Source organism: Protopterus annectens, chromosome 1.part1, assembly GCF_019279795.1.
Source record: "Protopterus annectens isolate FY-2018-M chromosome 1.part1, PAN1.0, whole genome shotgun sequence".
NCBI lineage: Eukaryota > Metazoa > Chordata > Ceratodontiformes > Protopteridae > Protopterus > Protopterus annectens.
Window position 1 is genome coordinate 1,262,616,200 of NC_056726.1, and position 27,053 is coordinate 1,262,643,252.

The window sequence follows — 27,053 nt, forward strand, 5'->3', positions numbered from 1 at the left end:
GATCAGGATATGTTTGTGAAAGCCCTACTTATTTGACACAGCTCAGTTGGCCTACTGGTGTAATGCACTATGTTGCACTTGATAAGGTCCTGGGTGCAATACTTGGCAGCAGTGCCATTTTCCCAAATATTACATGACTGTACTGCATGATATATTTACAAAAGCAAGACTAGCTCCCTGTATCTGATTTAGCCTAATGGTGTATTTTTCTGACTCTAGTGCACAGGGTTCTGGGTTCAATACTTGGCAGTGGTGTCTTTTTCCTTAATGTTACATGACTGCAATGCATGATATATTTACAAAAGCAGTACTAATTCCCCAGCACTGATTTGGCCTAGTGGTGCTTTTCTCTGCCTCTAATGCACAGGTTGCTGGATTTGAGACTTTCCATGGCTGGTTATTTTGTTGCTGGGCAGATAGAGTGATTAAAGTAGTTTTAAGTGGTTTGCACAGTTTTCCATGATGCATCACTATGCCAAGCGGCGTTTAGGTCTGCCTAACTTCACTTATCCCCACTTAAACCTGCCCAATTTCCAAAAAAAAAAAGAAAAGAAAGAAGGGGTGATAAGAAAGTGGTGAAATGGGGACAATCAGAGGGAAAAACACTATGGAAGGCAGCTAGGGATGTGCAGAATGGGTGTAGGAAAAGACCATAGCTCTCCATTTCTTGTGCAGCAAAAGATGTGCATGATGTGGACAATTTTGAATTTAGAGCCTCACACCCCACAGGGAGGGGTGTGGGTGACATAAATTTGTTGATTAATTCATGGGGAAATTGACTAATGTCAGTGTACGTGGGGGCGAAATGGAGAGCTATGTATGGGACAACATTTTTTTTGGACAGATGCCCTTTTTTTAAGGTAAGAGTGGGATGTTGGGGAAGGGTTGTAGGTACATTTGGAGAGGTATGTTGGGTATGAGAGGTTGCATTTGCAGACAGACAAGATAGCAGACAGGGGCAGTGTATGACATATGAGGAGGATAAACACCTTGGACGGGGAGGGTGGTTGGGAATCAGAGGACCAAGTGCCCCCAGATGGAAATAGTGGGTCTGAAGTCCCTGCCTATGGACAGTCTCCACTGCCCCTTCATGACCCAGAAGATAGCTGTGCTAAGGGCTGGGTGCTGGGTCCAGCCTTCCCTTGAGGTGCACTAGTCTGCCCTCTATCTGGTGCAGGCAGTCATCCAAATCTCACTGGATGACCCTGGCACCATACCTCGAAACTGGTATCGGGTGACAGGGTCCAGTCCATGTCCACACCCACTGAGGGGTGGGCCCTGTTCCTTGAGGCAGTTTTACCCGAGGGTGGTGCAGGAGCACCGGAGGAGGAAGCTCGAGGTTGGGTCTCACATGTCCTGGGACCCAGTGCCACGGAAAGGTGAGGAGGGACAGGCGTATTGGTTAGTCATGAACAAAACATTTCAACGTTAGTTACAACAGCATGCATGGGTGCTCCAATTCATAGATTAGTACTAGGCTAACTGCCCTTGTGAGCCATTTTAAGCCTAGCTAATTATCCCTTGTGAGACTCAAACCCTGCATGTTGTGTTTGTAAGGCAAACTTCTTAACCATTAGGCCACCCTCCTAACCCAGAGCAATAGAACAATAGAATTGAATAAAATTGTATAGCAAATGGAACACATGCATAAATGGAATAACAATCATTATTGTAACAGCATGCCAGTAACAGTTATGGCAACAGGCTAACAACAGTGGAATTTCAACAAGGTATGTTAGTATACAACCATTGAAATATATGAACAATAATGCAAGTACCAACATTAGGTTTTGAGAACAACATATCCGTAGTATATGAATAATAATCAATGATGCAGATAAGTGGTGGGGGGGGGGGACATTCCATTAACAACTGTATAGGCTATATTTTTCACAACAATAAGGTTAAATACTCTACAGGTTTGCCCTTACTTTACATCTACCTGTGCCTTGTAGCTTCTGTAGTATGTACATACCTGTTAAGCTCTCAACCTGTAATGGTATGGGCGACGCTGTGAGAATTATAGGCACATAACTACAGGGGACTCATACATGTCAGGGTTACATATATGACTAATAAGGTGTGTCCTGCACTGATGTTGTGTGAGTGTGCTACTGGCATACTGCAACTGGATTTATATCTATTTCCAAGACTATTGGCAACAGCGATCACTAGGCAGGACAGTGTGACACTTGAGAGACATGTATCGGGAAGAGTGCATTGTATATGTACCTATCCACCTGTCATTTGAAGGCATGAGGTTGGACTATCGGTACACATTCACAGACACAGCAGGTATACACTAGTACATCTGTATACAGTTTATTAGTATACCCTTCATGCAACTAATACAAACATTTCTTTACCTGTAAGCCCTGTGGAGAAAATATCTGTTAACACTACATGACTATTTCTACAAATAGTCAGGACTACTTGTCTTTAACTACAAATACATCTTATTACCAGTCCCTGGATTCAGACCATGGTCTGTGTGTGTGTGCAAAAATGAACAGCCTATTCATTTCTTATCACACTGAGCTACCGGGCCACTGCTGTCAGCTGCTTGACTGATTTGTGCCTAAAAGTCACTTGGTTACAAAGTCTGATCTGGTAATATCAGTAGAGTGTCACAGAAGACTGCAGTGACAGTTGAACATACATACATGAGATTCATGCATGACAGAGTTATCTGGTGAACTGTGTATTAATACCTCTAATGCAGGTGTACACATGTAACCCCTGGTGGATGGGGATATATGTGATCTGTACAGACCATAGCATGGTGCTGGGTTGCATACCCGAGCCATATACATTTGCACATTGTATATTTGCAATCTCCACCTATTACAGTCTCATACTTGCCTGGATCAGCGTACCTATATTCAGGAATACATATAGCTGAAATGCACAGGTTAACACAAGACAATCCTGAGGCAAACACACTATAATACATTACACATTACTATTCAAGGTTCAGATCTTAGTGCAGAACATGTATTGAATTACATTGTATCTTGTTTTACAGCTCCACATCTACACTTTAGCATAGCAGTTCTTTATCAGCCACACGTCGCTCAATTCATGGTGTCATAGCCATATTTGCTGTGGTGCACCTGTACAATTGTATTTCTTCAATAACAGATCAGAATAAATGCAACAGTTGCTGGAAATAACTTTATTGAGGGTGATAAGACACAGTGGTTTATTACATTCAACATTCTGACTTCAGTTGTACTGCATATCCTGTAGATGATGAATGAATGTCATTTATTACCTTCACAGTTTCAATCACAGTGTACTTTATTACAAGATCCTTAGCATTACTACTGTATATACTTATGTCACTCCTACACAGTATTAGTACAGTATTAGCTTTCTTTTATCAATAGTAGCTTTTTTGATGCCTTCATCTGTATTGCACAGTACCTGGCATTACTCACTTATATCAATGTGGGTCTAAGAACACATTTATTGCAGTACACCCAGAACACACTATACCTACTGGCAGTAAATGATATATTCTTTCTTATTTATTGTACTATATATTGCATGATAGATCTCTACTCATCACACTATCAGTGCATCCTCACCAGGTGCCCGGTGTGGGCCTCTACATTGCGATTCCTCTCCTCTGCAGCTGTAGGGAGAAAACACACCATTATGTGTACCTGTCTATCAAATATTCATGGTAGAATTTGGTAAAGCAATGATTTGTATACTTACAAACTGCTGGGGCATTCCCGTCCTAAGCATCTTGGATCCATTGGGCCAAAAGTGTCCCCTTCTTCTGCTTCAGGTCATCATAGGTTCATAGCTTCATAGGTAGGTACTAGGCTATTTACCCAAGGGCCTAAGTAAGCCTAGCCAACAAGGTTCCCTGGCTTACGCCAACCAAGAAAGTTAATTTCCTGCACCCCTGTCGAGCAGAGCCACAGAAGTGATCCTCGGGGTGTATTTCCTATTTCCCATCCACTCATCAAGATTTTTCTTGAAGACTGCTAATGAGAAACTTTGCTTGACATACATGGGTAGCCTGTTCCAGAGTATAGGAAGTCTCTGGGACAGGAATCTATGCCTCCAGCATGTCCTGTTTATTGTGGTGACAAGGTTTTGGTCCCTAGAGTGTGTAGCTCAGAGGGATTGGGATTTCTTTAGGTGTAGCATGTCCAACAGCTCTGGGTTTAACATAGCTTTATATGCGAGGCAGAGATCTCCTCAGAGTCGGCAATATGCTACAGAGTAAAGCTGGAGTTTTTTGAGACAGTCAGAGTAGGGCACCTGTTTGAGGCCAGTAATCCTCTTTGTGAGGTACTTCTGTGGCCTTTCCAGCTGCTGCAAATGTCTTATGAGGTACATTACAAAAGGGGCGTTGTACTCTATAATGGGTCTGATGAGCACCAAGAAGAGGGGAACAATGACCTCTTTTGCCCTGGATTAGAACCCTTTTGTGATGAGGTGTGCCACATAAAAGGATTTCCTGACTGTTGTGGTGATGTGATTATCAAAGGAGAGACTACTGTCCACCTGGGTCCCAAGGTCTCTATCACGCACTCGGTGTTAAGTAGAATGCCATTTATGTGGTAGTTCATGGGTACATAATTTTTACCAAAGGGGATGACAATGCACTTGTTGGCATTGAGCTTGAGGCCATGCCTCTGACACCAGGCATCTGTCTCAGTGAGGTCCTTCTGTAGGATGTCAACATCATTTGGGGACTCAACAATGGCTCCTAGTTTGCAGTCATCTGCGAACTTTGCTAGCCAGAGGCCTTCTTTGTCAGCCTGTACTTCAGAGAAGTAGATACCAAACAGGTGAGGTCCCAAGACTGAACCCTGTGGTACTCCACTTGTCACTAGTTTGAAGTCAGATTTGGAGTCTGCAACCTTTACAGCATGGGTTCTGTCAATAAGCCACTTGGCAACCCATTTTGTGATGTAGGGATTTATACCTACTTTAGTGAGTTTATCTCTAATACCAAAATGGGAGATGGTGTCAAAATCCTTGGTGAGGTCAAGAAAGCTGTGTGAACCACCTTACCCTTGTCTATGGCTTTGGTGACTGCCTCATAGAGGTCGATCAGGTTCAGTAGGCATGATCTACCTTTCGCAAACCTGAACTAGGTGGGGTTCAGAGTTTGGAGGTTATCAATGTCTTTGTTTATGAGTTCCATGATGATACGTTCCATGGCCTTACAGACCAGGCTCGTCAGGCTAAGAGGGCGATAGTTCTCAGGATCAGTGGTGGCTCCCCCTTTGTCGAGTGGGATAACTGTTGCTGTGCACCATTCAGTGGGCACAAAGCCTGACATGAGACTATGATTGAACATGGCGCTGGGGTGGAGAGCCAGTTCGTTCTGAAGTTCATGTAAAATGCAGCATGGGATGTTGTCTGGTCCCATGGATGCTGTGTGTTTGGTTTTAGAGAGTGCAGCTTTTACCTGCATAGATGTGATTACAGGGACTCTGCATTCTTCCTGTATAGATATGGGCACTTTAGGGGTGAGAGGGGGGGGGGGTAAAGTTAGCACTGAACCTATCTGCCAGGATGTTGGCAATATCAGTTGGTTCTGTAATTTTCATGCCATTGTGCTGTAACTCAGAGCAGATCTGGATGTTACCATTGAGATTCTTGACATAGCTATAGAATGCTTTATGGTTGCCCTTAGAATCAGTGGCGATTTTGTTTTTGTAGCTAGCTTTGGAGGATCTTATAAGGGATCTCAGCTTCTTACTGAGGCTGACCAGGGAGCTCCTCCACTCATGGGATTTTACTCTCTTTTGCAACAGTTTCTTCCTTCTGTTGAAGAATTTGTTTATAGCAGGGGACCACCAGATTGGCTTCCTTTTTTTGGAGGATAGCTTCTTGGTTCTGTTTGGGATAGCATGATCCATGCACTCATGTAAGTGCTTATAGATTGCATTTGTGTAGGATTCAGCAGTAGTAACTCTATTGTCCATCTGCATGGGTATCATGAAGTTCACCACTTCTGTCTTAAGAAGCATGAAGTTGGCTTTGGAGAAATTTTTTACCGTGGTTTCCTTAATGGTGGGTGGGGGCGGGATGCATATATCTAGGGTGATTAGCTTATGGTCGGATCTGAACAATGAGGAGTTAACTTTGGGTGTGGAACACCGATCACTCATGTTGGCAATGACTAGGTCTAGGATATTGTTGCCCCTGGTGGGGGTATGGATAAGTTGATCCAGGGCATTGGAATTTAAGAATTCCAGAAAGCGTTGAGCAAAGGAGTTGGTACATGAGTAGTTTTTCCAGTTAATGGTGGGATAGATGATGATGCACCTGTTCACCAGTGCAGGGGTTCCAATGGCATTGGTGAGTTTGTGTGTCAGACAGTCCCAGGCCTTGGACTTGTATTCTGGTACTGGCCCTGCAGCAGTCTGTCATCATGGTGTTGAACAAGGAACCCAGCCATGACTTTGGACTCCAATGTGCCCCAGTGCTGTGCCTGAAAATGCACTCCCTCTCCAGCTCCTACCATAGTTCCTGCTCGGGTCAAAATCCAACAGGTTCTGGCTGTAACCCCACCTGTGCAGCTTAAATAAGGCTAGTTTCCCATCCTTTGTTGCCATTGGACTGTTTTTAAAAATGCTAAGCACAGCTCAGCAATGCTCAAATCTGCTAAGCTGATTTGGGCAGTGCTTAAAGTGGCAAAGGCTTAGCAGTGCTTAGCGGTGCACAAATCTGCTTAGCTCAGATGAGAACTGCTTAGAAGGGGACTGATTAGCAGTGTTCAAACTGGCTAAGCAGAGCTAAGAATTGCTGATTATTGTTAAGACAGGTTCTGTTTAAGTATTGCTTAGCATGGCTTGGCAGTGCTTAGCAAAATTTAGCTAAGGGCAAACAACAGTTTTACATAATAATACAAACATATATTGCTATTAATTACTCATGATTGGTACTTTATTATTATGTGTTTGTATTGTACTTTAATTACACTACTTTGGTGTGTAACTGAACTGTTTTGGACACTTGTGTTTAACTGAAGCTTTTCACTTCATATCCCCACTGCACTGGGATCCTGGACCAGCTGCAGTAACCTGATTGACAAATATTAATAACTAGGGCAATAAAAAATAGAAATAGAAATAGAAATAGAAATGTTTTCTGATGTAAAAGCTGAATGGCCTGTCTTGTTATTCAAACAGTGCAACTACTGTATACGAAGCCGTGACTCTAACAATTCAGCTAACTCGGCTGTAAAGATTTCAGCTATACATTTCTATATAGTTTTTCATTATGTTTAAGCACTGCTGAGCAACATGCCATGCCACTCAAGCATGCTATGCTATACTTAAACTTGAAAAAAAAAGGAAAAAAAGAAAAAGCAAAGAACTAAACATAAAAGGAAAAATCACACTGGGACATGTAATTTCTGTGCTGTACGGCACTCTGACAGAACATGGAGTATGTTATGGACACTACAACACACCCCCTGTGTGACATAAATAAAAAATATAATTCATAAGTGTCCAAGGACACTTTCTTTCATGTTTTAGTGCCATACGTCACTTTGACAATGCAAGGGGTGTGTTACAGACACTGTAACGCACCCCCTGTTTGAAATACATATAAATGCTTATAATAAGTGTCCAAGGACACTTTCTTTACTCTTTTAGTGCCATACGCCACTTTGACAATGCCGGGGTGTGCTACAGACATTGTAATACACTCACTGTGTGACATAAATAAATATATGAATGAGTGTCCAAGGACACTTCAGTTGAATCATTTATTGCAGGGGGTGTGTACACATCTGCAGGCACTGTAATACGGGTCTATATTATGTTATCGAATACTTACAGCATCAAACGTTATATTGTCGACATCATATGTTCAAAGTTGTAAATATTCAAAAATTAAAGGGGCAATCTCCATAGAGAAGATCTCCGTTTACTGCACTGTAGTGCAATCTCGGAGTTGGTATATATAAAGAATGGGGGTAGGGGGTGCAGGGGGGCTTGCCCACCTGCTTAAAACATTCAGGTAAGTTTTTCCTTTTTTAATTTTTTTTGTTTTATTTTCGAATATTTACAACTTCGAACATACCCCCTAGCACTGATTCAGTAACCATGTATATGTCTCTCCCTCAGTAGTGCACCTTCGTTAATATGCTGCAGACACAGCCACCATACACCGTGTAGGAATTACACTATTCCTACATGGAGTTTATTAAATCTGGGGGTTTATCTGTTGATATGTATTGTCATCATTTGTAAACCTTTGTTGATGTTTTACTATGTGATCTATTTGCATTTATTCTGTTAAACTGCTTAAAACCATTGTAATTTTTCTTATCTGATTTTTGTACCTTTTCAACATTTATTATACTTGAAACTTTTTCCCTGGGTCTTCCCTGAAAAAAGGACAACTTATGCTAAGATGAATGGACAAGCTCAGTAAACAAATGCTATTAAATAAATAAACTGCTCTCTATGTTGAAACAAGACAAACTGCAATAGACTGTACTTTGTTGCTTTTTCTGCTGAATATCCTTCAATAAATACCTGGTTTTACTGCATGAATATGTGTTTGGTGTCCCTTTCCTGGAAGCCATAGGAATATGTTTGTGTATACACAAACACACACACACACACACACACACACACACACACACACACACACACACTCACAGACAAGCCTATATACATATACATATACATATACGTATACAGAGAAAAAGGAAACCAGACATATCATGTTGCCATGATGTCATTAATTAACCAAGTGTTATTGTAGCACAGCCAATGGTGGGTACATCGACATAAGCACAGTTCAGTAGGGGTTTTGTTACATGGCAGGGTTGGCTACTTTAATGAAATTATTCACTAAGTATGACTCTCAAGTGAGATGTATATGCATAAATGGCAAAAGCAGTTCTGAAACTTTCAAAACAGGGGTGTCAATTTGTGTGTACAGTTATAGTCAGTTATTTGAAATACATTCACACATTCACACACACACAAACATATATACACACATATATGGATACATACACACACACACACACACACACACACACACGCACACACACACACACACACTTATGCACACACACACACACACACACACACACACACACACACACACACACACTTATGCACACACACACACACACACACACACACACACACACACACACACACACACACACACACACACACTTATGAATACACATACACACATACATACACCAACACAACACAGGGTACATTATTTTACTCTGTGCACATCTGCTTCAGAGTGCCCAGTCCCCTAACTGTCATGCACAGTTCACAGTGTTCCTCTTTTGTGCACCACTTGTCATCAGAACTCAAATAACTCTCTCAGTGCAAGCACTACTGAAGTGCTCAGTAAATTATGCCTTTTCCTCTGGGGTGAATTAAATGGCTGCTGACAGAAACATTGTTTTATTTATGAGTGCTGCACCTATCAGAACCCTGACTGAGGGCTTTTTCATACTATGTTGTGTCTGCACTGTTTAACTAGTTTCTATGAATCTGGTTGTAGATATATCTGCACAGGTAATGCAGGGTATAGTGTAGAGGTAATAGTAATGAGAATAAAAAACAGGAAAAAATTAAAGTAGCATCTACCCCAGACGGCATGTATGGAAGGAATAAAAGAATTTGCAAAATGGCACAGGCAGTTCAATATTTTCATTAAAGTATCTCAAGGGAATTCACAGTTTTAGAAAGTATAGTTTTTTCAAAGAAAGAGATACATGAGAACAAGTGGGTGCAGTGGAATTCTCTATAATCAAATAAAATATGAGCACGTTTTCATCTTTTTGTACAAGAATGTGAAACTTTATTGAAAGACTTCCTGAAGTGGTGGTACCACCATAAACTCTGGAAGAATTCTAAATGCAAGGGTGTCTTAATGTAGATAGGAAGAGAAAAATAACTGTAAGAAGAAAAATATGCAGCTTGTTCCGATGGTAGACAGACAGACTAGGTCATCCAGTGGTTATGTGTGACTTAAGTATTTACATTTCTATTTATCTCCTGTTTATTACTTTAACTATGTACTCACTTGAAGACTTCGGAGAAGAGGTAGATTTGTCGTGTCACCTGTTAAACACAGTGAGTCACTGAAGCTGTGGTGAATGTTTTCTAATATTAAATCACAAGTTATTAGTATTACCCTTTTGAATGTTAAACATAGCATACAGTTAACAGATGGAAAGAAATGTTTTTTTGCAGATTGATACCCAACCTTTAATTTGCTTATATACTCTGTGATAAGCAGCAACATTCACTGAATTAATTAATCTTCCTCAAAATCCTGAAGAACTGAATGAATCATAAAATGTGGAAACACAAAAGTTTGAAACTCAAATGACAGAAACAAACATAATTAAACTACAGTGGCATATGTGCAATTAATAGAGGGGAGGCGTGCCTGTACTCCTCAAGCCCTTATATAATTACTTGTACAATAATTCCTACTCTGGGCTATACTACCTCAGGTTAAAAGCAAATAAAGATGGGTTGTGCTTACCATCCCCTGTGGTTCTGTAACCTTAGCATGAGAATAAGCAAATCAAGTGGGCACTTGGGAAAAGCATGGAGTGCAGAAGAGTTCACCCCTGCAGTAACTTTAATTGCAGTGCTGTTTAATAAAGAGTTTTTTTTTTTTGGTCATATGATGTTCTGACTCCTAGTGTCCTTTTATCTTCAGGATTTTCCATTGAAGAGTCATTCATAGCTCATTCTTTTATTGCTCTTGATCTTGCAGGAAAATCTAACTTAATTGGTGCAGTGAAAACATACAACCAAAAAGGGAACATAGTCCACAACTAGGCAACATCAAATTGAATAGGATAGGATTCAGCACAATTAGAATTACATATCTAGTTTTTATAGGAGCATTATTAGTGTATGCATGTGAACATATTGTGGCAGCATAATATATACACACCAGCAAGTTACCAAACAAATTACAAATAAGAAGATGATATATAGATATCAAGCAGAAATAAAACAAAGACCATAAAGTAAGGGAATGTATGCAATAGCATATACAGAAGAAAACTGAGTATTGTTTCTTCAGATATCTAGGCCTTACTTTTACTTGAACCATGGTTCTTGTCCTCAACAGACTGAAAAAAAACGTACCTGTAACTTAAGATGTCATAAGTACAACAAAATCAGTTCATAACTTAAAATCTAATTTAGCCATCCCACAATGCACTGTAAATAAAATATGCTTTCCACTCTACAATGGTAATAGGAAGAGTCTATAAAATAACTTGACTTAAATTTGAATCAAGCCAGATTCAAATGCTAACAAGGCAGCCTCAAAATATTTTACTAACAGGTGACTCCATTGTGCATAAAACAGGTGCATAGGCTCATACTAGCCAATTACTTCAGCAGACCATTAAGAGGTTAGCCAAGACAAGTCAGTCATTTGTTCACTTTATCACTAATGAAACAAGATAGCAATCCAGGGATTAACTTATGGATCCCCACCCACTGCTCAAGATATATTTTAAACACAGCTTGGGAGATATATTTTTTATGTTTTCTGACATAGGGTGGAAACCTTTTTCATAGGTAGTGGAATTTTTGAGAGTGAGTGAGAGCTATATATTTTATTTCAATGTAGGTATATGTCCTTAGAGCAGAACAGTTGCTATGTTATCTTGTGCTATGCAAAAAAAAAAAAAAAAGAAAAGAAAAGAAACCTTCACAAAGATGAAGAAACTGAAAACCTTTTTTCTTAAAACTATGCTGGTATTGCACTCCCATACATTTACCATATAGTAATCATACCTCCAATACCCTCTTCACCTGAGGCAGTCACCCTAGCCTTGGTGTGGTTGTTGGTGGCATTACCAATATTTTGGATATGAAATAGGTCGAATAGGACAGGGTCCTTCACAGAACTAAGCACCAAGCAGAGGTCAACAGGCAGTATAACTAAAGACGGACACACCATAAATCTTCTTTGATAGGAATCATTGTTTATTTCATGCTGTGTAAAATGCCTGGATAGCTAACCACCAAAGATGCATTATATTCTATTGTGCATCTTATTATGGAGGAATAGAAAGGACATTAAATTACTTGGTTCTGGAGAATTTTTTTTAGCAATTCTTTATGTTAGGTTATATTAAGTAGATACATTTCCTAATGGTAGCTGATGCATGGTGACCAGACAATAGCTTGTGTCCATGATTGTGCCTACATCTATAATAACAGTATCAGCTCTGAAGGGGTATTACCAAATTGATACAACTAGGGGGTGTTCTTGTTTCTCAAAACCACTATACTGCATTTTCTGTGCTGAACTTTAGACCATGGTCTTAATATAAGACTCAGTATTATTTAGGCCCTCCCTTGCAGCTATCAGACAGGTATCAGTTAAAGAATTAATCACAATGCCAATTTGCAGTCATAAACAGACTTTGTCAGCAAATGAACCTTGATGCCAGCCTAGAACTCGGTGAATTATATACTGAAGAGGCATATACCCAGAACAGAATACTGTGCTATGCCCTTGCACTGCTTATGAGCCTTTTAAAAAAATGCATGCCACCAAACTTCACTGCCTGGGTTCTGTTTGTTGACAGTGCGGTGGGTTACACTTGTGTTGACATTTAAGCAGATGTGTTTATTTATGATACTAAAGTCTGAGACAGTGTCAAGAACCTTGGTCAGATCAAGGTCTGTACTGTATACTAACTGCTCTTTATCTTGTATTTTTGTTCTTCTTATGAAGAAGCCCAAAAAGTTCAGGAGATACGACCTGTCTCTCACAAAGCCAAATTGGTTGGGCTCAGAAAAATTACAAGTGCCCTACAATATTATTTATGTGTTTTAGTATATGTTCCATTAATTTAGTAATAATATTAGTAAGACTAACATGGTAGCAGCTCCCCAGGACAGTACTAGAGCCACCTTTGTGTATGGGAACCACTGTGACACTTCAACCTTAGGCATGTATCCAGTGGAGAGGTATGGGTTTCATTTGTTTATAAGAGGATCTGTAATGCTGTCCTTAGTATTAAGTGACAGACAGTCTGATATCCTGACTAGTCCTATAGAACTAGTGGTATTAGAGGCATAGTCATCATCCAGGCAGCCATGAAGGATATTTATATTTCTTGTATAACTCCTGCCTTTTTGGTTTTGAGGGAGTGCAAATGAAGATCCTCAAGGATTTAGTGGGGTAAATTTCAAATTAAATCTCTCTGCAAGTACATGGGAAATGTCTTCCAAATCTGAAAAGGTAGTGCCATTAAAGATAATCTTGCTGTATTATAAATATTACTCTATAGATTCTTAACAAAGTTAAAGAAGTCCTTATGATTTTCTTTGGAGGACAAAGTCGAAATATCTAGCTCATAGTTAGCTTTGCAGGATTTGATCTAAGTAGAACCTTTTGAGATTGCCCTTACAAAGAGAGGCACTGAACATATTTCTTAGCAATAGTTTTTATTATTATTATTATTATATTGTAGAGCCTGATGATAGCAGTATTCTACTGTAGGGGCTTATTTTTAAATTTGCCTTCATACTTGTTGCTCATGTGGACAGATGTTTCAGTGCAGAAAATCCTACCTGTTTAAGCAAACTAGATTTTAGCTTTACTACAAAATCATCTACTAAAGTACAGATTTTCTTTTAAGTCTGACTCAGTGGCACAGACAGACAAAGGATTAACCATGACAGAGATGACCCAGAATAAGGCATAAACTTGGGTGAATGAGGAGCCAGGTGAGGGAGGATAGAAGTTTGCCTCCAATGTCTAGTTTGGCCTGCTGCAATGCTGATACCTCATGGACAAAGAGATGCATACCATGCAATACTGTGGGTCAAGGATGCATCCTTGGCTCTATAAAAGGACATCCATATAGCAACTTTTATAGAGCATAGGCAGGAACTTGCATTCCCACAGCAGAAGGGACAGCAGGCGCTCATGGCATCCACCAGGGGAGGAGTTCGACAAGAAACTAAATGTGGATAATGAGCTGACTAAATTCAAAAGTCCCTTCCATCTTGAAGACCCCACTGCTTATGTGGAATGACTTACCACTAAATTTTATCTAAGTGTAAATAGCTGCATAGATACATCTGTCCCCCACATAAGTAAAACCGATGTCATGTTTAAAAATAAAATCCTATCGTGGAACCCTAATATAAACAGGTTCTGTAACAAAAGAAAAATGTAATTGCATGGACAAAATACATTTAACCTTCAAGATTCCAGAACAGGTCTTGCTAAACTTAACAGGAAATCCAGATCCTTAATAAATCAACCAAAGTCAAATATGAAAAAAACACAAGAAAAATTTAGCTTGGCCAAGCTAGAGTTTTCACTGTTTGATACCTTAAACCTCCTATAATACAGGGTCAATGGATATATTGCAAAGGACCCCTTAAGGACATCAAGCATTTCAGCTGTTTGTCTTCTGAATGTCCATGATATTTTTCCTTTTTGAGTCTTTATAGACAGATTCATGACAACAAAGCCAAATGCCACTAGCTGTGGACATGCACGTCTTGGGCTTCTTATGACTTCAACTATCCAAATAGGTAAAATAAAGAAATTATTAAGCAAGCTAAAACCTACATCTTTTGCCACTGACAAACTACCAAACTAGCAGCCAATGTCATCTGTTACCCAGCATCAATTCTGATTAATAGATCTATATCAGAGCAGTACATACCTAAAATCTGGAAAATCCACTACATAATTCCTCTTCACAAAGGATACAAGTATGACTCTGTCATTGTCCATGTGGGTATGAATGACCTGAGAAGTACCTCCCTGGACTACATGAAAAGTGACATGGAGGAGCTCTCGGATTATGTGGCCCAGGCAGGTATGACTCTAGCCCTGAGCAACATCCTACCATCGCCCAGAATGATACCGCAGTACAAGCAGAAAATGATTGACTTCAACAATTGGCTACATTTCTGGTGTAATTCTAAGGGGATTCAGTATCTGTCTGCTTGCCATGACATGTTTGACAGACCTGATGCTTTGACAGAGATGGCCTGCATCTGTCACCTCTAGGTTTCTGGATACTGGCTAAGGCTCTTGCCACCCCTATAGTGCCTTTTTTAGGTGGTGTTCCAAAGACCAAATTACCACCATAACAGCTATAAATAAATGCAATCTGAGGGTCATGCTGCTCAATGTTAGAAGTCTAAATCTCAAGATGCACTCACTCGAAGAACTCCTCAAAATTGAGAACATTGACAGTTGTACTGCAACTAAGACCTGGTTTAAAGCAGCAGAAAGCACCCATGCGCTACCTGGGTATAACCCATTCCACACCTTTTGTCCCCAGAAAATGGACTGAAGCTCCATATGGGGTTGCGTCTCCATATTCACAAAAGATATGCACACATCCAAACTAGTAGCGCAGCATAACACATCAGAGATACGTCAGGTACAGCTAACAGTGGTTAAGATGACGATTCAGGTCGTAGCCTGCTAAAGGTCCCCAGCCATGTCCCAAGACTCTCATTCCACATTCCTAAGCACCCTGGAAACTAATAGGGTCCAATCCAACACTCTCATACTGGGTGACTTCAACTACCCCTCCATCAACTTGGAAAACTACTCATGCACCAATACACTTGCCCAATGTTTCCTGGAATTTATTAATTCCAATGCGCTGGAGCAGCTCATTCTTACCCCACTAGAGGAAGCAACATCCTTGACCTGGTTATTACTAACATGGGCAACAGTTGCTCAACACCAATAGTCAATTCCTCCCTGTTTAGATCCGACCACAAACTAATTACCATAGAAATCCACATGTCACCCACACCACCAGCAAAGGTAACCACCATGAAAAACTTCTCCAAAGCTGACTTTGGGCTCCTAAAAACAGAGGTGGCTAACTTCACAGCACCCATGCAAATGGAAAATAGGTGCATGGCCGCCGAATCATACACCAGTGCACTGTATGAACATGTACATAAATGTATGGAACAGCCAAACCCAACAGAACCAAGATGCTCTCCTCCAAAAAAAGGAAGCCAATTTGGTTGTTCCCTGCCATTAACAAACTCTACAACAGAAGGAAGAAACTGTTGCAGAAAAAGGTGAACTCCCAAGATTGGAAAAACTCCATTATTAGCCTCAACAAAAAGTTGAGATCCCTCATTATAGCCTCTAAAGCTAGCCATGAAGGCAGAATTGTGGCAGACACTAAAAACAAACACAAAGCCTTCTAAGTTATATCAAGAATCTCCATGGCAATTCCCAGATTTGCTCTGAGTTACTGCACAATGGTACCTCCTATACTGAGCCAAAAGATATTGCCAACATACTGGCCAACAGATTCAGTGCCAACTTTACCACTCTATCCCCCCAAGGACCAATCACAATACTGAAATAATGCCAGACACCCAGCATTACTGCAGCACAGGTTAAAGCCACATTGTCCAAGGCCAAGAATACAGCTTCCATGGGACCTGACAGTATTCTTGGTTGTGTTCTACATGAGCTACAAAGTGAACTGGCACCACACCTCTGTGCCCTGTTCAATTACAGCCTCACCTCTGGCTTTGACCCTACAGAATGGCACACTGCTACATTCATCCCTCTCCATAAAGGGGGAGTGACTACAAACCCTGGGAATTATAGCCCAATTAGCCTGACAAGTCTGATATGTAAGGCTATGCAGCACATCATCATGGACCTTATTAACAAGGATGCAGGGAATCTTCAAACTCTGGATCCCATGCAATTTGGTTTTGTGAAGGGTAGTTCATGCTTGCTCAACCTGGTTGACCTCTTTGAGTCAGGCAACAGAGCTGTGGATGAGGGCAAGGAAGTTCATATAGCCTATCTCGATCTGGCCAAGGTCTTTGATACCATTCCCCACTCAGGAATTACTGACAGAGCCACCAAACTAGGCATCAACCTTTATATCACTAGGTGGGTTGCAAATTGGCTCACAGATAGAACCCACAGTGTGAAAGTAGCAAAGTCCAAGTCAGACTGCCGACCAGTCACAAATGGAGTCCCACAGGGATCAGTCCTGGGTCCTCTCCTGTTTGGCATCTACTTCTCAGATGTCCAGGCCATCACAGTGGTACTCTGGCTGACCAAGTTCGCTGATGCTTGCAAGCTGGGAGCCAATATTAACTCCCCAAGTGATGTAGACATCCTACAGAAAGGCCTCACTGACACAAATGACTGGTGTCGAAATCATGGCCTTAAGCTTAATGCCAAAAAATGCATCATCATTCCATTTGGAAAAAACTCAGCTCCCACTAATTACCACATTGATGTTAGCCCAATGAACACTGAAGGCATTATAAGAGATATGGGGACACAGGTTGACAGCAACCTCTCCTTCGACCACCACATTGCCACTGTGGTCAGAAAGTCCTTCTATGTGGCACATCTCATTATCAAGGGTTTTGCATCCAGGAAGAAAGAGTTCATCCTCTCTCTCTACTTTTCCATCATTAGACCAATCATCGAGTATAATGCCCCATTTGGCATGTACCTCACTAAACGCCTGCAAAAGCTGGAATGGACACAAAAGTACCTCATGAAGAGGATCCTAGGCCTTAAACACATGGCCTACATGGACAGACTCAAAAAACTCTAGCTTTTCTCTGTCTCATATCATCTATTAAGAGGCGATCTCTGCTTAACTTACAAGGCCATGTCTGACCCAGCCCTGTTAGAAATGTTACACCTAAAGAAATCCCAGTCCCTCCACACCACATGCTCCAGGGACCTCAACCTCATTAACACAATCAACAGAACATGCTGGAAGGACAGATTCATAACCCAGAGACTCCCCATGCTCTGGAATAGACTTCCCATACATGTCAAGCAGAGCACCTCACTGGCCCTTTTTAAGAGAAATCTTGATGAGTGGATGGGAAATAGAAAGTTCATCCCAGGGATCACTACAGTGGCTGTACTTGATAGTATGTTTTGTTGATTGTGGTAATGAGGTTGAGGTATATGGAGCATGTGGTGTGGAGGGATTTCTTTAGATGTAGCATTTCTAACAGAGCTGGGTCAGACATCACTTTGTAAGTCAAGCAAATATCATCTCTATGTAGGCAATATGAAACAGAGAATAGCTGGAGTTTTTTTGAGTTTGTCCTCATACAGGACAAGTGTTTAAAGCCTAGGATCCTCTTTGTGAGGTACTTTTGTGGCCTATCCAGTTGTTGCAGGTGTCTAGTGAGGTACATGCCAAATGAGTCATTGTACTCGATGATTGGCCTAATGAGGGAATTGTAGAGAGAGACAATGACCTCTTTCTTCCTTCCTTGAAGCAAAACCCTTAGTAATAAGATGTGCCACATAAAAAGACTTTCTGACCACAGTGGCAATGTGGTGGTCAAAAGAGAGGTTGCTGTCGACCTGTGTTCCCAGATATCTTATAATGCCTTCTGTGTTCAGTGGACTACCATCAATGTAGTAATTCAAGGGAACTTGTTTTTTACCAAAGGGAATGACAACACATTTTTTGGCATTGAGCTTAAGGCTATGGTTCTGACACCATTCTGTCGGATGTCAACATCACTTGGGGAGTTAATAATAGCTCCCAACTTGCAATCTTCTGCGAATGTTGTCAGCCAGAGTCCCTTTGTGTTGGCCTGGACTTCAGAGAAGTAGATTCCAAACAGGAGAGGACCCAGGACCGAACCCTGTGGGACTCCACTCGTGACTGGTCTGCAGTCCGACTTGGAGTCAGCTACTTTCTCACTGTGTTTCAGGTAATAATAGTTTAAAATGTGACAAGCATATATCACTTGCAATTAAAAAGGCCCACATTAAATTGTGTTGTCTTTACAGGATTAAGATCTACCTAACCAACTCTTCCAGAAAAGCAAACGCCAGGACCCACCTGCTATCCACCCTATTATATGCCTTCCCCATTCTCACAAAAACTCAAAATTATTCTATCTTAATGTATGTTGTTGGATTAACATCAAAAATGAATTCATTGTATAGTATGCTTCTTTATCATCTATAGAATTTTATGATCTGTATAATTTTGTGCTGTTATACTGCATACATTTATGTGGAGCTTTTCTCCCCCAGCCTCTACTGAAAATGGGCAACTAACCCAGTCAGATTTCCCCGGAAGACAAATGTTAAATAAAATTAAATAAAATCAAATAAATAAATTAATTAAACCTCCTGTAACAGAGGCACATGGGATATATGCAAATGATCCATTAAAGGGTATCAAGTGTTTCAGCTGTATGGCTTTTGAATGTCTATGACTTTTTCTTTTTTTCTTTTTTGTGTCTTTATGAACTGATACAGGCTAACAAAGTCAAATGCCACTAGCTGTAGACATGCATGTTCCGGCCTTCTTATTACCTTTTCAGCACAGCATAAGTGGACTGTTTGGCTATATTCTAGAAACACAGGGTCTTTAAAGTCAAATATAAGTTACAAAATAGCCACAAAGGTAAAGGATAACCACAAGAGAAATCTTAGGAGCCATGCCAAGCACTATAGAAGATATCAACGCAATCTGTCCATAAAGACTCAAAAAGGAAAAAACAAAAAAGTCATACACATTCAAAAGCCATACAGCTGAAATACTTGATATCTTCAATGGATCATTTGCGTATATCCCATTTGCCTCACGTTGATCAAGAATGAACACAGGAATGGTTAAGGAGAGGCAAATTAAAACAAAGAAATGAAAGGTTAATATTAGCAGCCCAAGATAGTGGGCTATGTACGCTGGTTTGCAAAGTCCATTGAACATGTGGGAGAAACATACAAATGTAGGTTTTGTAAAACCGAATTGGAAACAGTCACACACCTTGTTGCTGGTTGCAACACACTAATGGCAGAAGGACTGTATACTGAAAGGCATAATAATGTGGTGATTCTGTTGCACTGGGGATTGTGCAAACATTATGGTACTGAAGTGGCTGAAAAACACTGGAAACATGAGTCACAATGCATCATAGAAAATGATGAAGTTTATATCGCATGGGATCGCCCATTACCAGCAGTTCAAAAGATGGATGCTAGAAAACCGGATATAGTGGTCCAAGAAAAGAAGGCAAAAGTAGCACTGCTCATTGAAATTGCCACACCCAGTGACTTCAGTGTCTTGTGTCCAGAGAGAAGCAAAGTCATAAAATGTCAGGATCTGCAGACAGAAATGAGAACAATGTGGAAGAAAGATACCCAGACAGTTCCAATAGTAGTTGGAGCAACGGGTCTTATAAAAAAGAATTTACAATCATATTTAGATATGCTACCAATCCATGTAACTCTGTACGAAATGCAGAAGGAGTCATTACTGGGCACATTGTGGGCACTGCAAAGAGCACTACCGGCTGACATCAAAGATTGAAACAATACTAATTTCATGAACTTTAATTGTACTTTAACTTAGGAATGGGTCCATTCCCATCATGGTATTAGAAACCTAAAACACTTGGAGAAATTAAAAAAGCTAATCGTAAAGGCTATCATGTACTTGAACCCTGAAGACATAAACCAATCTACTAGTAGACAAATTTAGTTCAGTAGGTCAGACTTCACACCCTTCTCCCCTACTATATTCCCAGATGACATACCTGCAGCTACACCTCCCCAAATCTCCCAAAATCAAGTTGTAAAGGCGCTATCCAAGGCCAAGAACACAACTTCTATAGGGCTGGATAACACACCAGGCTGTCAACTGATCAGTCTGAAACATGAATTGTCAGACGACCCACACAGGTTAGCCTTCAATGGCTCAGCTTCAAATGGTGCTTCCTCCTACCCACATGTTATTCATACTGTACTGGCATGTATGGTTATATTCATCCATCTGTGGGGTGTCCTTGTGTGTGTGTGTGTGTGTGTGTGTGTGTGTGTGTGTGTGTGTGTGTGTGTGTGTGTGTGTGTGTGTGTGTGTGTGTGTGTGTGTGTGTGTGTGTGTGTGTGTGTGTGTGTGTGTGTGTGTGCGTGTGCGTGTGCGTGTGTGTGTGTGTGTGTGTGTGTGTGTGTGTGTGTGTGTGTGTGTGTGTGTGTGTGTGTGTGTGTCTTTAAAATTAAAAAAAATGTTGTTCTTTCTCTTTCTTATTTACAATATTTTTCAGCTTATTTGACCCTGTAGCATGCCCGAAATACAATTTATAATAGTTGCTTTAGTTATTTTCTTTACATGCTTCTACATAAATACCCTCCATATACTCATATTTTTCTTCAATGCAGCATCATATTAATTCTTACCTACACACTCATTTGCATCCTTAGGTGTGGCTCGTTGCCATGGTCTGTCATAGAAAAATTGTTTGCAGGTATCACACTCTGGTCCAGCTGTGTTGTGTTTGCAGTCACACACCATTCCAGTTCTATCACGGTAGCAGCGGGAAGCATGCCCATTGCACTTACAACGCCCACCTACCTGAAAGTCAGAAACACCATAGAAAGCAGTCTCTGCATTTTGCCCCACACTTTTGCCAGTGTGTAAGCGATGAAACACAACCTTGATATCAGTGGCAGTTACCCAGTCTTGAAGAACAGGGCTGTACTCAAAACTGTAGGCTGAAGGTCTCCCCTCCTGTGGCATAAAGGCCACAAGACCCCCAGTCAGAGGAGTGACATCCATTTGAGAGTCAGAGCAGATGGCCTCATGTTCTGTTAATTTGCTAATCATCACTCTATTGGGTCGGTTGAATATTTTTCTGCACTGGGTAGAGTAGAATTGAAAAGGCACCCAAGTTTTCCCATAATCCATTGATTTATAGATGGCCATAGAGTCTGGTCTGGGTGTACAGAAGCGAAGGCTGACATAGACTACTTCATATCTTCGGTCAAGGGGTAAAGTAAGAGTGACATTTTTGGGATATTGCATGCCTCTTTCTGAATACCAACAGGAAACACTGAAAGGATTATCCAGATCAGTCAGGTAGGTGGGTGGATGGGATGTCCTGTGGTTGGAAACATTACAGATGCTGCACGTCCTGCTGCTGATATTGAACTTGTCCTGGTAAGTGCAGAAATCCTGTGGAGTCCTTCCACAGGTGCTAGAAGCCTTCACCTCATGTCTAAAGGCAATGTTGATAAAATCAGGGATGCAGAATTGTGGGCGCTTGTTACTGTCATAACAAGGATCCTGCAGTGACTGTTGTGAGACAAAGTTGCCCCACGAGTGTCTCCCTGAGGCCAAGCAGAGCATCCAGTAGCAAATGGAAATAACCTCTCCCCAGGAAGGAGGCATACTGTAGTTCTTCTTACGTCCTTTTTAGCATTTTTCCAACAACTCTTAAACTTTCACCTGTAAAAGAAAAATACATTCAGACCCCTTAATTAAAGACAGGTTTATAACAACTGTTTGCATTACCATTTAGAGGAGATTTTACACATGTAACAACTCTGAACTGTCATTCAGTTGGTTACTGAGGTAAAACACTTCAGATACCTTACTGCAAGCAGTTCTTCTCCAGGTATGTTGATTCATGGGCTGTAAACAGCATCATCAGCTTAAATTAACCCTTTACCTACTAAAGAATGTTACCAAGACTGTTTTATATATCATTGACTATGGTCTTCCTGTTTGTTTTCCCATTTCATGTTCCTTTCACACATTGGCGTCCAGCTGAGCAAGACCTGCTACCTCTTTTTTAAGACTCGCCATATTAAGACTGCAGTGTCTACAGGCTGCTTGGTTGACCTTTCTTAAAACAGGCAAGCCCTGTACACATCTCCCTGACAAAAAAGAAAAATAGCACCCCTTCAGCAGTGAGATAAATCCAGCAACTGTCTTTGTGGTTTTACATTATGTAACATCGCATGTTACAAGGCCATCACTTACCAAAAAAAAGAAAATGTTGGCTAACACTATCCTTTGAGTACTTAAAGATTTTCGAAGATCTTTACATGAAGCAGATAGTCTAAAGTTTTGACAATCCAGTTTTTGAAAATTCTTGAAAAAGTGACTGTGAAGAAGCCAGAAGCACATGCGGTCCCGTGGGAAGAGCTCTGCCTACCACACTCCCTAACTATATGCAAAGCATCTCTAATATTGTAGTATTTAAATGTAAGATGCATGTAGATAAAATGCTCTTATTATACACAGTATTGGAGTACATTCCTCTTTCATATTTTACAATAAAGCTACATTTTTATAAATTAACATAATCATTTAAATGAAGAGGAGAAAAATAAAGGATATTTGTTACATGCATGTATTATTTATTTATTATATTATTATGTTTAGTACACTGCAAACTTCAATACAGACACACACACACACACACACACACACACACACACATATATATATATATATATATATGTATATATAGAGAGAGAGATCTAGTTCATAAGTGCAAAAGCACAGGCATGAAAGAACAGAAGAATGAACTTCAAAAAATTGAGACCGGAATGCTGAAACAATAATAATGAAAGCTGAAAACAAAAAAACTACAGAACATCAAACATCTACACAGCACAATGGAACCAACAAAAGTATAATCCAAATGTTTTGCAGGGGCAAGCCACCCTGCACCTCACCCCACACCCCACAGATTACATATACCAACATGGAGATCTCACTGCGGCTGAAAATGAGCAAAGCCACAAACCCAACTGTATCATGATCTCATGCATTACTCGCCTGCCTATTCAATGTTCTGCAGTTCACTGTTTTCAGCTTTCGTTATTATGGAGTTTCAGCATTCCAGTATCAATCTTTTGAAGTTTATTCTTCTGTACTTTTGCACTTCTGAGGTTAACCCAAGAACCCTTGCTGGCCTGGCCAGTTTTCCACAGATTTTACCCAATTTTTTATCCCCAGAGGAAAGATAACAAGGGTCAGCAAGCTGGGTATTGACAGTTTTTTACAGACTGCCTCTATCCATAAGGGACACAGGTGCCAACCCAGCATTACATTTGCGATTTCCCATCCATTTGTCCAGATTGCACTTGAATCTGGTCAGGTAAGGGCTCTACTTCTTGAAAATAGGAAACATATTCCAGAAAAGGGGCAATATCTGGGACACATATCTGTCTCTCCAGCATGATCTATTCATGTCAGAAATCAGGTTTAGATACTTGGAGTGGGTACTTTTGTGCAGTTAGTTTTCTGAATATGCAACATTTACATCAGGGCTAGTTCAGAGACTGCCATGTAGGTCAGACATAGATCACGTGTCAGTAATTGTTAAGAAACTGAAGACAGGGAAGACATTAAAAGGGCTTTTAATCTGTCTGCATATGACATGTTGGTTATACCCTGTACTTTTTTGGTGAGAAATCTCTGAGGATGCTCTAACTGTTGCAGGTGTCTGGTGGGGTATATGCCAAAGGGTGTATTTTACTCAATTATTGGTCTTATGAAGGCCAAGTACAGTGGTACAGTGACATCCTTAGAGCTGGATGCCATGCCTTTCCTCACAACCACGGACACATGGTGGTTAGAGTTCAGATTACTATCTATCTGAGTAACCAGATCTCTCACCACTGGATCCACTCTTGGAGGGGGGGGGGGTCTATCAATTTTGTAATTTGTTAGGATATTTGATATTCCAAAGACTATTATTATAGGTTCATAAGTTCATAGGTTGGTACTAGGCTATCGGCCCTAGGGCCTATGCAAGCCTAGCCATAATAATTCCCTCGATATTTCTTCCCACAGTATTTACTTCTCTGAGCCCCTGTATAGCAGGCCGACTGACATGATCCCCGGGGTGAATTTCCTATCTCCCATCCAATCATTAAGGTTCCTTTTGAAGACGGCCAATGAGGCGCTCTGCTTGACATGTATGGGCAGTCTATTCCAGAGTATGAGGAGTCTAAGGATGTCACAGTACCACTGTACGTGGCCTTCATAAGACCAATAATTGAGTAAAATACACCCTTTGGCATATACCCCACCAGGCACCTGCAACAGTTAGAGCATCCTATGCACTTCTTTGCATTTAGTTTGAGGCCAAGACTCTGACACCAATCATTAGTCTCTGTCAGTTCTTTTGGTAGGATATCAACGTTGTTTGTGGAGTTTATGATTGCCCCTAACTTATAGTCATCAGCAAACTTTATCAGACAAAGGCCATCTGCATTTTCCTTGACATCTGTTAAATATATCTCAGACAGGAGGGAGCCCAGAACTGAACCTTAGTGTGCTCCACTGGTGACTGGCTTCTTGCTGGATATAGTTTCTCACACTCTAATAACATGCATCCTATCTGTGAGCCATTTGGCTATCCATCTGGTGATGTAGAGGTTTATGCCCAATTTTGTTAGTTTATATATAATATCTGAGTGGGATATTGTGTGGCCAAGTAAAGGTAGGCAGTATACACTGACTTACCCTTATCCATGGTGTGATGATGTGAGGTATTGCCAGCTATGCTAGGTGAAGCAGGGCTGTGGATCTGTAACATATGACAGCACAGCTAGCTGGAATTTTGTAAAGAATTATATATAATTTGTATATCATACTGATTTCTACAGATGCTTGTGCTGAAAAATATATTTGCAAAGCTCCTTCTATTAAAAATGTACCAATAGTATGTCCTGTTTGACAGAAGAAATGTACATGCATTATTGTAACTGTTGAAATGTATATATTGTAACAAAGGGTACTGGAAGAGAACAGGTTAATTTCAATCCACTTGACTTTGAAAAATAGTAAGAAATTAAATTACTTATTTTAGGCCATAAAGATTATATCTTACAGTTCTCAATGCAGCCATACACAAAAGGTCTGTACTAGGAAGCTTTCTATATTGTCTTTGGAGTGAATGAATTGCTAATCTGGAAGAGATGAAGTGTTTTATGGTTTTATGACTTCCAGAGGTTGCAACAGATCTTAGCAAGCTCTATACAATTTGTGTATATTATTGGCACATATGTGTTAAATCCTGTCAGTTTCTAGGAATTGGGGGTAGCATGGGAACCAGAAGTCAGATGACCAGATGTATGTGATGTAATTATGTACTCTAGGACAAAAATGATGTTTAAATACTAGATGAGACTGAAGTCTCATGGCAGTCTGTTTTTGTAATCTAACAAGGAAGGACATCTCACCTACTCCATCTTGCCTTGCTCTAGTAAGTGACCAGGTAATAGTAATTCTTTAGATTAGTTAGGAAAATATAGTGAGATTAGATAAGTACTGTTTTTCTGTATCTGTGTGAAACAGTTTGTCTGTGTTATTTTAATATTTCATGTGACTGAAACTCTGGTGTCTATTGTAAATAGGTATTTAGAATTGGCATGTTCTTTTCTTATTTATTACTAAATATATTTCAACTTTTTATTGTGGTTGGTCTTTCAGAGAATATTTTCATCTCTGAGAGCACTTATACATATTTGGTGACAACTCTAGCTGCTCCTGATAGCCTTGCTCTTGGTCAAACTACCACTTGCATGAATATTAATTTCACTCGTGTAACTGGATACCCTTTCAAGAGCCTTAGAGTAGCTGGCTTTGTAGTGCCTGTTGGTGGCATAACTACCTTACAGTCTGGGTAGAAGGGGCATAGCTAGTAAATCTGTGCCAGCCTTTCCCAGGTGTGTGTGTGTGTGTGTGTGTGTGTGTGTGTGTGTGTGTGTGTGTGTGTGTGTGTGTGTGTGTGTGTGTGTGTGTGTGTGTGTGTGTGTGTGCGCGCGCACATATGGGTGTGGGTGTGTGAAAATCAGATCTCATAGATTGTGTGTGTTAGTGTAGCAGGTACATGAAGCACTGGTTTCACAAATTGGTTGATGGAGGACTTGGCTTAGACACTCAGCTGAGGACTCAGATCTATAGCTGTGCCAGTAAGCAGTGCTACTGGGGACCTGGAGGGAGACAGAGAGAGAACCCCAGACCCCGATCTGAGTGTGTTCCCTGTGTGCTCTTAAGGGAAATTGTGCTTGATGGGGAGAGCTGCATCTAGAAATACTGGTTGTATCCATTTTTATTCCAAGTGAATGTCCCTCTCCAGTGCCAGTGGTGAGGATTCAGGCTCCTTGATTACTCGCCCAGAGAGGAGACATCACACATAGCCTTAGCGGAATTCTCAAAGAAGTCCACCAGATTGAGCAAGCAGTCAGGAGATTTTCTATGTTGTTGTTTGTCAAGT

The 27,053-nt window shown here is 40.6% G+C and overlaps 1 protein-coding gene across 3 annotated transcripts in view; it reads right to left on the minus strand.

Annotated features, from left to right (window-relative positions):
* Positions 1-27,053, minus strand: part of LOC122809750 (netrin-1-like) — a 1,405,978-nt gene that overhangs the window by 261,794 nt on the left and 1,117,131 nt on the right. For all 3 annotated transcript variants that reach the window (XM_044081490.1, XM_044081472.1, XM_044081480.1), the window contains one exon: positions 21,214-22,261. In XM_044081490.1, the coding sequence (XP_043937425.1) occupies positions 21,214-22,204 (991 nt within the window). In that variant the 5' untranslated portion in view covers positions 22,205-22,261. The remainder of the gene's footprint in view (positions 1-21,213; positions 22,262-27,053) is intronic.